This window comes from Argentina silus, assembly GCF_951799395.1.
Source record: "Argentina silus genome assembly, chromosome: 1".
Classification (NCBI taxonomy): Eukaryota; Metazoa; Chordata; class Actinopteri; order Argentiniformes; family Argentinidae; genus Argentina; species Argentina silus.
The window spans coordinates 37,870,131-37,885,620 of record NC_139655.1 but is presented as its reverse complement, the minus strand read 5'-3'; the positions used below and the strand labels follow the sequence as shown (position 1 = coordinate 37,885,620).

The following is a 15,490-nucleotide window of genomic DNA, read 5'->3' as shown; positions in this document are numbered from 1 at the left end:
AGGAAACAAAACAAAAAGAAAAACAGCTTTACAAATCAAAACATTGTTTCGTATTGGAAATGAAAACTACTTACAGTACATTAACTTTTTTTTTGCTTATTCTATTTTTTTCTTTCTTTCAAAGACCCTTCAGACTTTTTCTTGAACTATAACCTTCCTTTGATAAATGAAATAAATGACAAACTGAAAGAGCACCCACCTTAATGTATGGGTACAAATAGTAGTCTGGAGCGATGGGGAGACACAACATCTCCTGCTGTGCTAAATAGTCTCTCTGATGAGACGCTTGTTGTGGGACAGGTCAAATACTTCATAGCCACGTTTGCCAGTGCTAGAGTGCTGTATGTGACTAGTGGACCTGAGGACAGTGACTCTGTGTTGCACTCTGCTAGGTAATTATCTACTACACTACTGAAGGACAGGTGAGTTGACACTGATGTCTCAGATTTCTTTGACATACTTTGCATAGCCCCTCAAAAGAGGCTTTTGCTGAGTGCCCTCTCCTTGGGACAGACAATAGCAGCTGCAGCGGCAGTGGCAGGTTCTCCAGTTAGCTGAGTCAACTTGTGATCCACCTCAGATAAAAGCCTATTAAAGTCTGACTCACTGAGAAGTGACTTGGGCATTATTTTGAATTTGGGATCCAAGAGGGTGGCCTTAAAGTAGGGGCTAGTGGGGTCATCAAAGATTGTCTGGAAGCGTTCAACCAACAGTGTCTCCATGGATGTTGCAAGCCTGCGAGCCTCTGACAGAGCTTGCCTTGCTTCATTTGCCATCAAGTTAAACAAGCAAGCTTTGAGAGCCTGCACACACGGGATAACTGAGGACAGAGATGTAACATCCTCACAGACATTGCGGGTTGCTTCCTCAAAAGGCTGCAATATCTTTACTATGGCCTCCATTATGCACCATTGGTGGTGCAAGAATGAGCCCCCTAAATCCATCTGTGTCTCCATGGCAATGATTGCCCTTTTCTGCTCTAGCAGCTGCTGGAGCATATGGAATGTGGAATTCCACCTGGTGGACAAGCCTGGTGGACACGTCATGCACCAGGGCATTCACAGGGAGGCCAATCTCCTCCTGGATTTCGTGGAGTTTCACAGTGGCCTTGTTTGAGCGATGCACAAACGCTGTCATTTTCCTGCTGATGGTAATGGCATGGCTCACTCCTTGGCACTGTTTCAGAGCATTTGAAACTACCAAGTGCAGGGAGTGAGGCATGCACCTGATGTGCACAAAGCCACCATCAGCGATGGCCTTCACCATGTTTGAGGCATTGTCTGTTACAAAAACCTGCACAGAAAACTGACCATTGACCTCATTTTGAGCATTTGGAGCTGATCCAGTATATTCATTGCAGTGTGATCCACATTGATCACGGCCATGTTGAGTAGATCCAGTGATCTCACGTCCAGTGATCTCACGTCCTACCCAATGCCCTGTGAGTGACATGTAGGCATTAGTGGAAAACTTGCTCGTCCAAATGTCTGTGGTACAGTGTATGCTTAACAGGGATTCTATGCTTAACAGGGTTACGGTTAACCTGTGTTTTCCACAATTGAGTAGGGCAAGAGGTCCTGGCAAATCATTTTACCCAGTTTCTGTAATTTGGTAAAACAAGTAACAAGGTAAAACGTAGTTGTTTTTCAATATTTCGACTGGATTTTTTTTGCAGGAAATTAACACATACAGCTAAAAACTACAGGCTCTAAGCTTCATTTTGATGTATAGGTTGTGGGGCTTTGAAAGAAATCCAGCTGCCACATGTGAAAACGTGTTCTTTATTTGAAGGAGAAGACAAACTACTTCTTACTTTTAGCTATTTATTTATATGTCAGAATTCCAAACTTGTACAAGGACCACTTTTGGCGAAGAAAATCACAGTCAGCAAGCTGTTAATCTGTACCAACCTTCCAAAAATGGATACATTCAAAATGTCACACAAAGCATTTACGGTAAAACAAAGTGATTGTGATTGGCTATTTGGTTGGGGAGGAGCCGCGGTTTAGACTTGGCTCTTCTCTCGTTGGTGTATGGGCTAGTCCTAGCCCCTGACACTCGATCCGTTCCAGGTAGAGATATCGCCGGTCCGTTCCCTCTGGGGAACGAGTTGACCTGCTGAAGAAAACATATACCTACTCTGATTTGTCCTTTCCTAGCCTAGTATTTTTCCATTACATCATTCTTATGTTATGTGTGTGTTGTAGCATCTATCTTGATGACCTGACCCTTACCTCTTCATGTATTAATCCAACGTACCATGGAACTAATGCTTGATTCATGTCTCATTTATCAACAGGCCATCACATTAGTAAATTTAGCACACTGCAGTAATGTATTTTTCTTATAACAATAATAAACAGTTTTTTATAATAATGATTTCCAACACTTCTCAATCAAAAGTTAATGATTACCAAAGATAAATGTTTCCTGAATCAGATGATTAAAAAACAAGTTAATTCATTTGATTTGGAGCATCAAATACAATTATTTTAATCACCCTAAATAAAGAACTGAATAGCTTTATTTACTCGTCTGCTATTGAGCATTATAATGCAACTGTTTTTATAAAAATAATTTCTAACACACATCAGGCTTTTGTCTCGCTAGCTCCCGCACATGACGCCTCCTCCTTCTCGAGGCGACAGTTTCCCTGAGTGACAGCCGGGAACGGTCAGCTCTCAGCCCGCGGCCTGCTTTGCGCTGACTCGGTGGGGGCGACTACAGAATATAGCCATCACTATGGGCATTTTTATCTTGTGTCCATTCACAATGATTTGAAGAAACATAATAGCTTTCCCCCCCGAATAATAACGAGCAACTTCGGGTAGAAGAAATATCTTTTTTCCATCGCACTATTTGTGCTTTCCCGAATAACGTATTCGGATTCGGGTACATCCCTAGTACTTACTCAAATCATACTATAAGTTTATGTACTTTAAATTGTACTTTAGTATACTTACAGTGCCCTGCGTACAGTAAGTACACTCCAAAAGTTGGATTTTAAATCAAATAATTACTAGGAGGTTAAAGTACAGATTATCAGCTTTTATTTGATGGTATTTGTGTACATATTGATTTCACCATTCAGAAATTACACTTTTTATGCATAGTCCCCCTATTTTAGGGTACCCAAAAGTCATGGGACAAGTGGCTTGACAGGTGTTTCTGGGAAGTCAGTTGTGTTCCGTCACATAATTTGTGCAGGCATAAGAGAGCTGTCAATGTTTAGTATTGATTATAGGCTTTGTGTGTGCCTTTGGAGTGCTATTGGTGTCTGTCAACATGAGGACCAATGAGGGTCAATGGAAGTCAAGGAAGCCATTATTAGGCAGAAAAATAAAATAAAAAACAGAAATATAGCCAAAACCTTCGGCTTGCCAAAATCAAGTTTGGAACATCATTAAAAAGAAAAAAAAAACACTGGTGAGCTCAGCAATCGCAAACGGGCTGGTAGGCCAAGGAAGACTTCTAGAGTGGATGACTAAAGAATGCTCACCATAATTAAGAAAAACCCCAAAACAACTGTCCCACAGATCAGGAACACTTTCCAGGAGGTAGGCTACCATCCTCAGTGATGGCTGCAGTAGTTGATATCAGTGTTATTTGATATCTCAAATAATATTTTGTAAGTATACTTAAGTATGAATTAAGAGGGGTCAATTTAACATATTTCAAATATATTTAATATGCTAAAAACTACATCATTTTAGCATAATAAATACAACTTTAGGACAGTTTAAGCTGGGTCATTTTAGAATCCTTATATATATTTAGGTATATTTAAATACTGTATATTTAATTGACTGATTATGGAAAAATAGACAACTGGTCTCTGGCACTAAGGTTTGGTACCTCAGTTGGGGAGTTTAAACCATGAGAAAAGACTTCAGTAGGGGAAGTAAAACCTCTTTTGAGACAAGGCCTCATCTAAAGACAGCTGCAAGGCTCCATCTGTTCTGATCCTAAAGCTCACTCACTCTCCATTTTGGCCCCTATAGAGCTTTGGTACAGCAGGGTTTCTGTTTGCATCTCCATGACCCTTTCACTCTGTTAGCATTAGGCAACGGAAGCTTACTGGGTTCAATCTAAACACTGAATGCATAAATCAAGAGGCTGAGCTTGTTGACTAATTGGAGACAGACAAAAACCTGTCGTTTATACAATAGCATCCAAGGACCAAAGTAGCCTTACACGCTACCCTGGCTTGATATAGCGGGCGAACAGCATTCACATCTTATATAGCTCTGGTGCAAACGATTCAAAAGCCTTGACCATTGTGGCAGATACTGTATCATGCACATTCATCAGTTGGTTCACCAATCCCAACCAACCTGTTGAGAGTCAAAATGTTCAAGAGCATATTCAAACCTTAGTTAGCATGTGCAAACCATAGTCTGTGTCCAAGTTGTCCCTGTCTGGACGTTATATTGCATATAACATGTATTAGAACTAAAGTAAATGGCTCAGTGAACAGAAATCCTGACTTTTGCACCTAGACGAACATTTTATATATGGATAAATGATCTGAGAGCAGTGTAGCAATACTTCACAGCATAGGCCACTTTAATTGAAAATCAATGGCAAAACCTCTCAAACATGGTGGACAGAAAGACCATTGTCTTTCGCAATTCCCTCGGCAGCTACAACAGTTTTTTTCACTTAGTTGCTCAGTTGGTTCAAAAATGTTGTGCAGTGCTAAAAATAGTTTGGGAGAAAACTTTCCTTCCGATAATGACTCATCTGAAAATGTTCCAGCTTTGAATATCACCCAGATGCATTTGCTGAAGATGGAATAGTGTGTGTGAGTGTGTGTGTGCGTGTGCACGCGTGTTTGTGTTGAGTGTAGGGGATCCCTCAGACTGACACTGTAATGGCATTAATAATTAGCATGTATCTCTCTCTGGGAACAAAACACTTTGAAAGCTTGTGGCTCGCAGTGTCACATTGACAGTGGTAATTTCCCCATCTGTGGTCGAGAGAGGCATTTTAACTGCAACATGTTAGATTATGATGGACCCTGTAGTCAATGAAATAGTGATCATCAAGGGAAGTCAGAGTTGTACTGTAAGATTGATCAAATAATCAAGGGTTGCCTTTGAGAGAGAAACATAGACTGAGGGTGAATCTCACTGCCATGATGAGCTGCCATGAGAATAATGATTGACTGACGTTTTTTCAATGTTTTAATAGTGTTATTTTTTTGGTTGTGTGTCTCGAACCGCTCCAATCCCCTAAATCATGTCAGCACAGTAGTCTTTTGAACCAGGTTTCCGCCAAACTGTCTGTCTCCTTGGTAACTTGAGTGACAGGGGCTGATGGTGGCCATTGAGAAGACAATGCAGACAGTCAAATATAAACAGATCGTGTTTGCAGAGAGCAAGTGGCCCAGCTGGGGGTGTGTGTGTGTGTGTGTGTGTGTGTGTGTGTGTGTGTGTGTTTTTGTGTGTGTGTGTGTGTGTGTGTGTGTGTGTTTGTTGTGGGGGCCTTAGAATCCAGCCACAATAATATGTGCCTGCTGGCTCTGTGTGCCTCCCCACAGGGGAGATACTGACACTGTTTACATTTACAAAAAAACTATAAATGAGGAACCCTGTCACACACCAGGAGCTAAACAGACAATGTATTTGTTAGAACGTGACTGTCTGGGAACAAGTGGTTGGTGATGGACCATTTTCTTTCTCTGCACCACTGTAATATTGATTGATGGATTTCCTGTGTCTGTGGAGCAAGAGTGACACTCTAGACTTAAGTCTCTCTCTCTCTCTCTCTCTCTCTCTCTTTCTTTCTCTCTCTCATTCCCTACTCCTTCTCTTCATGCCTCTAAAGGTTAGTGGCATCAATACGACCATGAGTCGGAAGAGGGAGCAGCGCATTCTCTTCATGGTGGTCATCATGGTAATCTGCTACCTGACGTGCTGGTTGCCGTACGCGGTCATGGCCTTGCTGGCCACCTTCGGTCGACCAGGCCTGGTGAGCCCTGAGGCCAGCATTGTGCCATCAGTCTTGGCGAAGACCAGCACAGTCATCAACCCTATCATCTACATCTTAATGAACAAGCAGGTGAGAAAAACATGGTCAAACAGTCATGAAAGTATTATTCATGTTGTCTGTTGTGTAGCATGATATACACACTGAATCTTTAATACTTATATGATGTGGAAACCAGTGAGAGCTATATATGGGAATATATCTACTGTATATCTAGTAGTAATACACATATTCATCATGAACAAACAACCATGTACACTGTGTTTGGAAAAAGTCATGTATGTAGCATCATAAAAAATCCACAAAATTCACATTTGACGGTTAGGGTTTACAAGTGACAAGTTTAAGCATGTGAGTGTAAGTAGTTTTAAGGTGTGGTTTAGGAGTTAGGGTTACTTTTGCCAGCAGCTTGCCAGTCATAGTAGATCCATCCCCTAGCAGACAGAGGTTGATACAGGTACAGTGCCCAATTATTGTTACAGAAGCTTTTTCCTATTCTTTTGGCTCTACACTCCAAAAGTTGCTTACACTCCAAAATCAAACAATTACTGTGAGGTTAAAGTAGAGATTTTCAGCTTTTATTTGATGGAATTTGTGTACATATTGGTTTCACCATTCAGAAATTACACCACTTTTTATGCATAGTCCCCCTTTTTAAGAGTACCCTAAAGTAATGGGGCATATTTATCAAATGTCGAAATTAAGCACTCATGTTTAATATTTGGTGGACAACCGTTTGCATGCTGCCTGAAGTCTGCGACCCACTGATCCCACCAGATGCTGGGTATCTTCTCTGGTGATGCTCTGCCAGGCCTGTATTTCAGGGTACCCAAAAGTAATGTGACAATTGGCTTGACAGGTGTTTCTGGTAAGTTAGGTGTGTTCCGTCACATCATTTGTGCAGTCATAAGAGAGCTATCAATGTCTAGTATTGATTATAGGCTTTGCATTTGCCTGCTATTGATGTCTGACAACTTAAGGATAAACGTGGTGTTAATGAAAGTCAAGGAAGCCTTTATCAGGCTGAAAAAGTCAGAAATCAGAAACAGCCAAAACATTAGGCTTGCCAAAATCAACAGTTTGGAACATCATTAAAAAGGGAAAAAAAAGCACTTGTGAGCTCGGCAATCGCAATCGGGCTGGTAGGCCAAGGCAGACTTCTACAGTGGATAACAGAAGAATGCTCACCATAATTAAGAAAAACCCCAAAACAGCTGTCTCTCTGATAAGGAACACGCTCCAGGGGGTAGGTGTGAATGTGTCGGAGACTACCAACCTCAGAATACATCACCAGCCGAACTACAGATGCAAGGTGCAAACCACTAGTTATCCTCAAAAGGGATGGTCACTTACAGTTTGCTAAAAAGTACCTAAAAAGCCTGCAGAGGTCTGGAAAAAGGTCTTGTGGGAGAGATAAGATGAATATCAAGTGGAAAGTTTCTGCCCACGATTTACAACATACCACTTCATCTGTGAAACATAGTGGAGGGAATGTTAATGTTAAGGCATATATAGCTGCCACTAGAACTGGCTAACTTGTCTGAATTGATGATGTAACTGCTCACGGAATCAGCAGAATGTATTCTGAAGTGTACAGAAACATTTTGTCAACTGAACATGCATTGATAATATTTGAGGCAAAAGACCTCAAAACACACAACATCTGAAGATGGCTGCAGTACATGCCTGGCAGAGCATCACCAGAGAAGACACCCAGCATCTGGTGGGGTCAGCGTGTCGCAGACTTCAGGCAGCATGCAAACGGTTGTCCACCAAATATTAAACATGAGTGCTTAATTTCGACATTTGATAAATATGCCCCATTACGTTAGGGTACTCTGAAATAGGGGGAATACACATAAAAAGTGGTGTAATTTCTGAATGGAGAAACCAATATGTACACAAATACCTTCAAATAAAAGCTGAGAATCTTTACTTTAACCACATATTAATTAAATTAAATTTAAAGTTTGGTGTGCAGAGCCAAAAGAAGAACAAATGTTTCACTGTCCCATTACTTACGCAGGGGACTGTAGAACCTTCTTAATCCACGTGTTGAACAATCATCATGCATTGACTTTTATTTAGACAGTTGGAAAGTAGAGAGGGGAAACAGGGAAGAGGGAGAGTGTTACCGGAATGCCCCCGGCCCTAGTTATATACAGTGGGCCAGTGTTTAAAAGGTTCATACTGGCATCGCAATAGTGGTCTACCTAAATGCCACTGCCGCAGCAGACACAAGATGTGAAGATGTGTGATGTGCTGCTGAAAGCCACCACAAGGTGAAGGGGGAAAACATATTTTGACCCTATCTTCAAATGACCCTTCCCCCAATGGGACACATGGCTGTGAGCTCTCTGGGATGTTTCACAAGTACTCTGGAAGTGTCAAAGCTGTGATTTCATCAGTATATAATTGATAGATTCTGATTGGTTCTCTTGCAAACAGCTCCTAATTTAAATACTATGGTTGGAAGTAAGGGTATAAAACAGTATGTTTAGAGTCAGATTCTCTCTTTTTGTCCTGGTGTGTGGTTCTCATCTGAGCTGTACTATAGGAGTGACCATGTGGTCATCTCTCTCTATCAATCATTTACCACTGAGGGTAGAATGTAATGGGTTTTTTTTACCATTGAGGGTAGAATGTAATAGTATTTGCCTTGTAATAATTGTATAAGTATACAGTATTATTAAAGCCTCATTTGAATACATTTAAATCATATAGCTGGAGCCAACAAATCTGCCTACAAAGGTGGTGACAAGCTGTGAAGAATGTTTGAAAAGAGAATGGTTTGCCTTATCAGCTTGCCTCATCAGATACATTTGATTTTGCCAATCTATTATAGCAGCTCATGAATTACAGAGATAAAGAGTGGAAATGGTCTAAATGTCAGGTTATTTTAACAAGGACCAAGCAATGGGACTACTCTCTACTCTCATTCTCTCACAGCGCAGAGAAGTGGGGGGAATGAATGAAGTGAGGGATTATCATGCGAGACAGGAGTAAGGAAAAAAAGGTTTGGTCTTGTATAGCTTAACTTGGATATCCGACGAATTTGTTCAGCCCAAGACACCGACAGTCGCCACTTGTATCAATAACAAAATCACTGACAGGTTTCTGTCGTTATTTTTTGTTATTTTATTTACGGATTCACATGTTTTCAATTACTAACTTATTTCAGATTCATGCATACATTGTATCGGACACATGTGATGTGTGTAAAATACTTTTTTGGTTGTACCATCATAATAAGATAGCCTTTAGCAGTCGTTTGCTTGATCGTTTCAGATTAACAGTCAAAGCAGAGCAGTTGAGGTATAGTTACAATGTGAGGGGGGGGGAGAGGAGACTTGCTCACACAGTCACCATCAAGCAAGAGAACGGGAGAGAGAACGGGAGGGGGACACAGCAGAGCGTGTCCAAAACCAGGGGTGCATTTCTTTTGTATGCCGGTGCGCTCCTCCCAAATAGGCAATGGCATTATTATAAATAATGTGTGATCAAAACAAGATTACATTTTATTTGTTCCATGTTTTAACGATAATCAAGATTTAGCCGACTGTAGTTGTCTATGACAACTGTAGCATGACAACTGGAGCAAACAGACCCGTGTCAACAAATTTACATTTTTGCGCGTTTCTATTTACAGACTAAAACCTAAAATCCAGTGTGACTGGAGCGAGATGTTGCCGAGCCTGCCAGGTTAACGTTTATAGTGATATACTGTATGGTTGATGGGAGAGGGTAATCTCTTTCTCATCTTGTTCTTGATCATTTCCATTAACAAACAAAGCCGTGACAATTTATCCAACACGCTCTCCCCCTTCAAACGATCCACCAAAAAGTGCTCTACAAAATAAATGCATTATTATCCAACTGAAACCCAAAACCTCTTTACTCCTGTCTCGCATGAAAATTCGTTGCATTATTAAAGCCGACTCATGCTTATTCATGTCAGACTGCGCTAAACATTTCCCCCGCTTCTCTGTGCATATGAACGTATTTATGTCCATGTGGCTGAAATGCGCGGAATCAACTGAGATAATATCCTATGAGTTAATTAATATGCATTTTCGCGGACACACTGCCACATATATTCCATGTCTGACATCATTTTATGAAGTGTCCATGAAGACATTAATTTATTCTAAATTAAAGTTCATCCAAAGACATCATCACCCCCCTCACAGCATTTCTCTGCGCTGTGAGAGAATGCTTGATGACGGTATGAGAGTAGATAGGACTTGGTCCCATTGCTTGGTCCTCGTTAAAATAACTTGATATTTAAACCATTTCCACTCTTCATCTCTGCAATTCTTGAGCTGCTATAATAAACTTGATTTTGACAATCTATCTCATAAGGCAAGCTGATAAGGTAAACCATTCAAACCATTCATAGCTCTTGTCACCACCTTGTGGTGGCTTTCAGCAGCACTTCACACCGTGTGTCTGCTGCAGCAGCGGCATTGAGGTATACCCCACAGCGATGTCGGTGTGCTCGTATTAAACACAGACCTACTGTATATAACATAGTTTGTGTAGTGAACACAACAAACATGTAACTTCTTGTTGGAAACTCAACACGTTGTGTAGACTTTGTTTAGCAAACTTGAGCATGACGTGAGAACATCTTGGCTTTGCATAACATATTCAGCAGACCAAAGTAGTTTGTCAGCACGTTATGGCTGGCATAATCAATATAAAGTGTTCATGTTTACTTTATATATGCAGCACCTTATATACTGTATAAAGTATAAGTTGAGAATAATGCTCTATAGAAACTTTAGATTGTGTGTGTTTGAAAAGTACTGTAACTTTAATACCTTTAATGAGATAAGATGACATTCATTTTCATCCTTATTGGCTTTATCTGTTTATCTGACTTAATTGACACAAGTAACAACCAGATATGGGGAAACATATATGAAACCTTGTTATGTTGTCAACCGTCCAGCCTTTTGACTGTCCGGTATTCAAGTTTTCTAAAAGTTTTCTAATGGTTGTAATGACTATGTTTATTGGTAGCGATCAGGGAATGAGATCCCTTGAAAGAAATATGTCCTGTGTCCTACCGATATTCTGCCTTTCTGTCTCTGGTGGCTTCCTCTTCGAATCGTGCGTTCATGCAGAAGACAACAGCTAATGTCCCACACTGCAAGTTCATTTTGGGGTTATACTGTTATTAGGGATTGCTGTTTGGAACTTCAAACTGAATTTTGCCATGGTAGCCAGAGGTGGCAGATTTCTGCCAATTTACACCCTGCTCCTTTAAGTGAACTTTATAAAACTTGCGGTCATAGTTGAAGGATTGAGTAATCTATCCTCACTGTTTGTGTAGCCCACACAAGTCAGATATGAATACAATGTATATTTACATATAATGCTACAGTATGTAATGACAGGATGAGTGCTATGAATCACATCTTCTACATTCTCCTCCTCCGCATATCTGACGAATGTATGACCTTCAGGAAGTTTTTAGCCCCCTCATCATCGAAGACACATCTGTCCTGTATGTCATTTTCAGTCTTTAATTCGTCCCAGACCGTTACTATGGAAACTATGAGTTGAGGCGAGTTGAAGACTAAAAATGCTGTACAGATACAAGTAACAGTATGTATTTGTCCCACCGAAGACCAACCCTATCAGCAGAGAGGACTGATAATGGCCCTATAGATGGGGGTCAGGGGACAGCATATGGTAAGTAGAATTTGCTTATTTTCTCCCTCTCAGTACATACTACACTGCAGTACATTAGTCATAGAGAGGGGTTGTTAAAATGCTGGAAAAAACCCCATTTATAAACTGAGAGGGCCAGATGAGGACAGATAAAGCTATATTACTGCATTATAAACTGGTTGATTTTGATTCCTCCAGAAGAGTTTTCCAGACCATCGGCACCCCCTTTAGCATTGGGGATCGGGACCAGCTTTTCCAGTGCTTTGCATTCAATCAACTGCTTGTCATCTATAGCATTATGTTTTATAGCAATCTTTGATGCGGTAAAATTTGCTTTTGGTTTTGAGACAGTTGGCAATGGAGCACACTGGTGCACTCAGTAGTTGGTGGAGGTTCATCTTAAAAACAAAAGAACATATTAAGCCTATAATCAGCTAAAGGGTCCAAGCCATATGATGTTGAATGAAAACGAGCTGTAAAGCCTTTCACAATGGTTCAGGGTTTCACTCATCCCCGGTCCCGCTTTCATGGGAACATATTGAATCTTTAGCTCTTTGTTTTGAATCAGCAACCTTTCTTTTTTATTTGTTGTTCATAGGAGATTCTTTGCCAGATATTCTCTTTTGATGATGCACAAATCTCCCCACTTTGAAGTAAATCTTTCTTTGCAATTGTTAAGTCTAGCAAATGCGTGATTTCATTTGAGGTTACATTTTCTGACGTGGATTTTGCCCTTCCAAGTGACAGTCCATTGTAAAACGATATGAGTGAGGTGCACAGGTTATTTAAATAAGGCTCTTTTTGCACTTACCTCACACAAGTGCAGCATAGAAAGATCTTTGAAAATAGCTTCTCTGGAAAATGCACATGTACTTCAGCTAAGTCTCTTTGAAAATCACCCTGATAGAGTCTTGGATTTTGGCCCTTGAACTATAAAGTTTATAGTGCCGAAATGTCCCATTTAACTTAGCTTGATGTATTTAATTCAATTTGACATTTGACAAAATGACCATGAAGCACAACTCTTTCCACAATTAAATCCAGGTGACTGACACATAAATTGTTATCCAGGGAGAAAGAGGAATATGTCCTTATCGAAGTTCAGGAGTGAGTAACGCTGGAAGGCCACACACACACACACACACACACACACACACACACACACACACACACACACACACACACACACACACACACACACACACACACACACACACACATTGTTGTTGTTTTCATTGCTCACCTTTTGCTCATCTTTGCTTTGCAGGTAAAAGTAATGCTGTTTAATATGCCAATAACCTCCCCCTCTATGTAGGAAGCTTGTTTGTTAGGGTATTGGTTATAGCCAATAACCTCCCCCTCTATGTAGGAAGCTTGATTGTTAGGGTAGAGGTTATAGCCAATAACCTCCCCCTCTTTGTAGGAAGCTTGTTTGTTAGGGTAGAGGTTATAGCCAATAACCTCCCCCTCTTTGTAGGAAGCTTGTTTGTTAGGGTTGTGGTTATAGCCAATAACCTCCCCCTCTATGTAGGAAGCTTGTTTGAACTCCTGTTAGCACTTTATTTAAATCAGAAAACGCTGTTGAGACAAATCTTTGAGGCTTGCTTCATACTATAAAAAGTCGCTGACCTGCTAATGCATTGCATACTTGCAGATGCCGTCACACTATTCTTGCTGAACAAGTAACAAAAACGTAAGTCACAAGGCAAGGAGTGGGAGTTGCTCAGACAAATCTTGTGCAACGTTGCAGCTTGGCACCCATGAAGCACATCCCTGCTTGTCTCATGTCAGCCTTGTGTGCAAATTATTTTACACAAATGATGACTTTAATGAATCAATTTAGTACTGAGGCACATTAGAAAGCAGTCAACACTGCAGTAGACCACATATATGGAGCCCACATCCCATGGCCCTGAGGAGCATGATATTTAAGAGATAATGAATGTGTAAGATGGGTGCTGTGTTAGTGGGGCAGGGAAAGCTACATGTAATATGTAATATGTAATGTAATGTAATATATGTAATGTAAAATAGGTAACTCTCTATGTAAAATAGGTAACTCTCTATGTAAAATAGGTAACTCTCTGGCTGTGCAAGTATTTTGTATTTTGTTCTCTGGCTTAGAGCATGAGTTTACTGTACTATTGACTGATACTGGCAGGGATGTGAGTTACTTTAAGAAATCCATGTCTGATGGGCATGTAGAGTCTTAGACTCATTCCTCAAACACACTGATCACACCTGAGACACATACACAATGAATGGCGAAACCAATATGTACACAAATGCCATCAAATAAAAGCTGAGAATCTTTACTAACCTCTTAGTAATTGTTAGATTTACTCTAAACTTTCGGTGTGTAGAGCCAAAAGAAGGAAATTATTAACAGTCCCATTACTTGTGCAGGTCACTGTAATTATTTACCTATGTGAGATGATTTTGATTCATTGGATAATCTGTTTAACTATCAGAAACCGCATGTAATCAGCCCCGGCGCCAGAACCAATACGTTTGACGGGCCTTTGAGTGGGGGGGTTAATACCCCTATGTGATGATATGGTGACATCACAAAATCATCTTAACTCACCCTACACTGTTGTTGCTTGGAACCGCCAATTTTGCCACGACGGGACCTTACTAACTCTGCCCTTTTTAATTAATTAATTATTATTTTGTTTGGGAATTATAATTTCTGCAATATTGTTCCGCTTATATGGAATTAATTTGCAACATTTCAGTGTTACAAAATGTTATGGCATGTAATTATGAGGACAAATATACATATACTGCATATACTGTAATCTACAGTATAATCACCTGATTTCTTACAGTGGAGGTCATGTGTAGGCTATGCATACAATAATTATGTTTTTTTTCCAACAGATCACATACAGTGCCCTGTGTAAGTAATGGGACAGTGAAGCATTTTGTCTCATTTTCGCTCTACACTCAAACATTTTTGATTTTAAATCAAACAATTACTATGAGATTATAGCAGAGATTATCGGCTTTTATTTGAGGGTATTTGTGGACAATATTGGTTTCACCATTAAGAAATTATTACACTTTGTATATTACAGGGCACCAAAAGTAATTGGTGGTAAGTCAGGTAAGTCAGGTAACTGGTAAGTCAGGTGTGTTCCGTCACATAATTTGTACAGGCATAAGAGCTGTCAATGTATAGTATTGATTATAAGATTTGCATTTGGAGTCGGCTATCTGCCAAATATTTTCAGCATACCACCTCATCTGTGAAACATGGTGGAGGGGGTGTTATGGTTTGGGCATGTAAAGCTGCCACGAGAACTGGTTAACTTGTCTTGATGTAACTGCTGTATTCTGAAGTGTACAGAAACATCTTGTCTGCTCCAGTACAAGTGAAAGCCTTCAAATTCATTGGGTGGCGCTTTATCATACAGTAAGACAATGACCCAAAACATACTGCCATATCATCTAAGGAGGGCATAGTTGCTTTTTCAGGGCCAAAAAGTGAAAAGTTCTTGACTGGCCAAGTCAATCTTCAGATTTGATTTAAATTCAATTGAAAGTGCATTTCATTTCCTGACAATAAGATTGTAGGCAAAAAGACCTGAAAACAAACAACAACTGAAGATGGCTGCAGTACAGACCTGGCAGAGCATCACCAGAGAAGATACCCAGCGTCTGGTGGGGTCAATGGGTCACAGAGGCCGGGCAGTTATTGCATGCAAAGGATTGTCCACCAAATACTAAATTACATTATATGAATTTGGACATTATATGAATCTGTCCCATGACTTTTGGTTGCCTAAAATAGGGGGACTATGTATGAAAAGTGTTG

General features: G+C 40.3%; 1 protein-coding gene across 1 annotated transcript in view; it reads left to right on the top strand.

Moving 5' to 3' along the window:
- The window catches only part of tmtopsa (teleost multiple tissue opsin a), a gene marked incomplete at both ends in the record, with an annotated part of 45,041 nt that overhangs the window by 26,022 nt on the left and 3,529 nt on the right, over positions 1-15,490 (top strand). Inside the window, one exon of the mRNA XM_083668186.1 lies at positions 5,830-6,063. Within this exon, the coding sequence (XP_083524312.1) occupies positions 5,830-6,063 (234 nt within the window). The remainder of the gene's footprint in view (positions 1-5,829; positions 6,064-15,490) is intronic.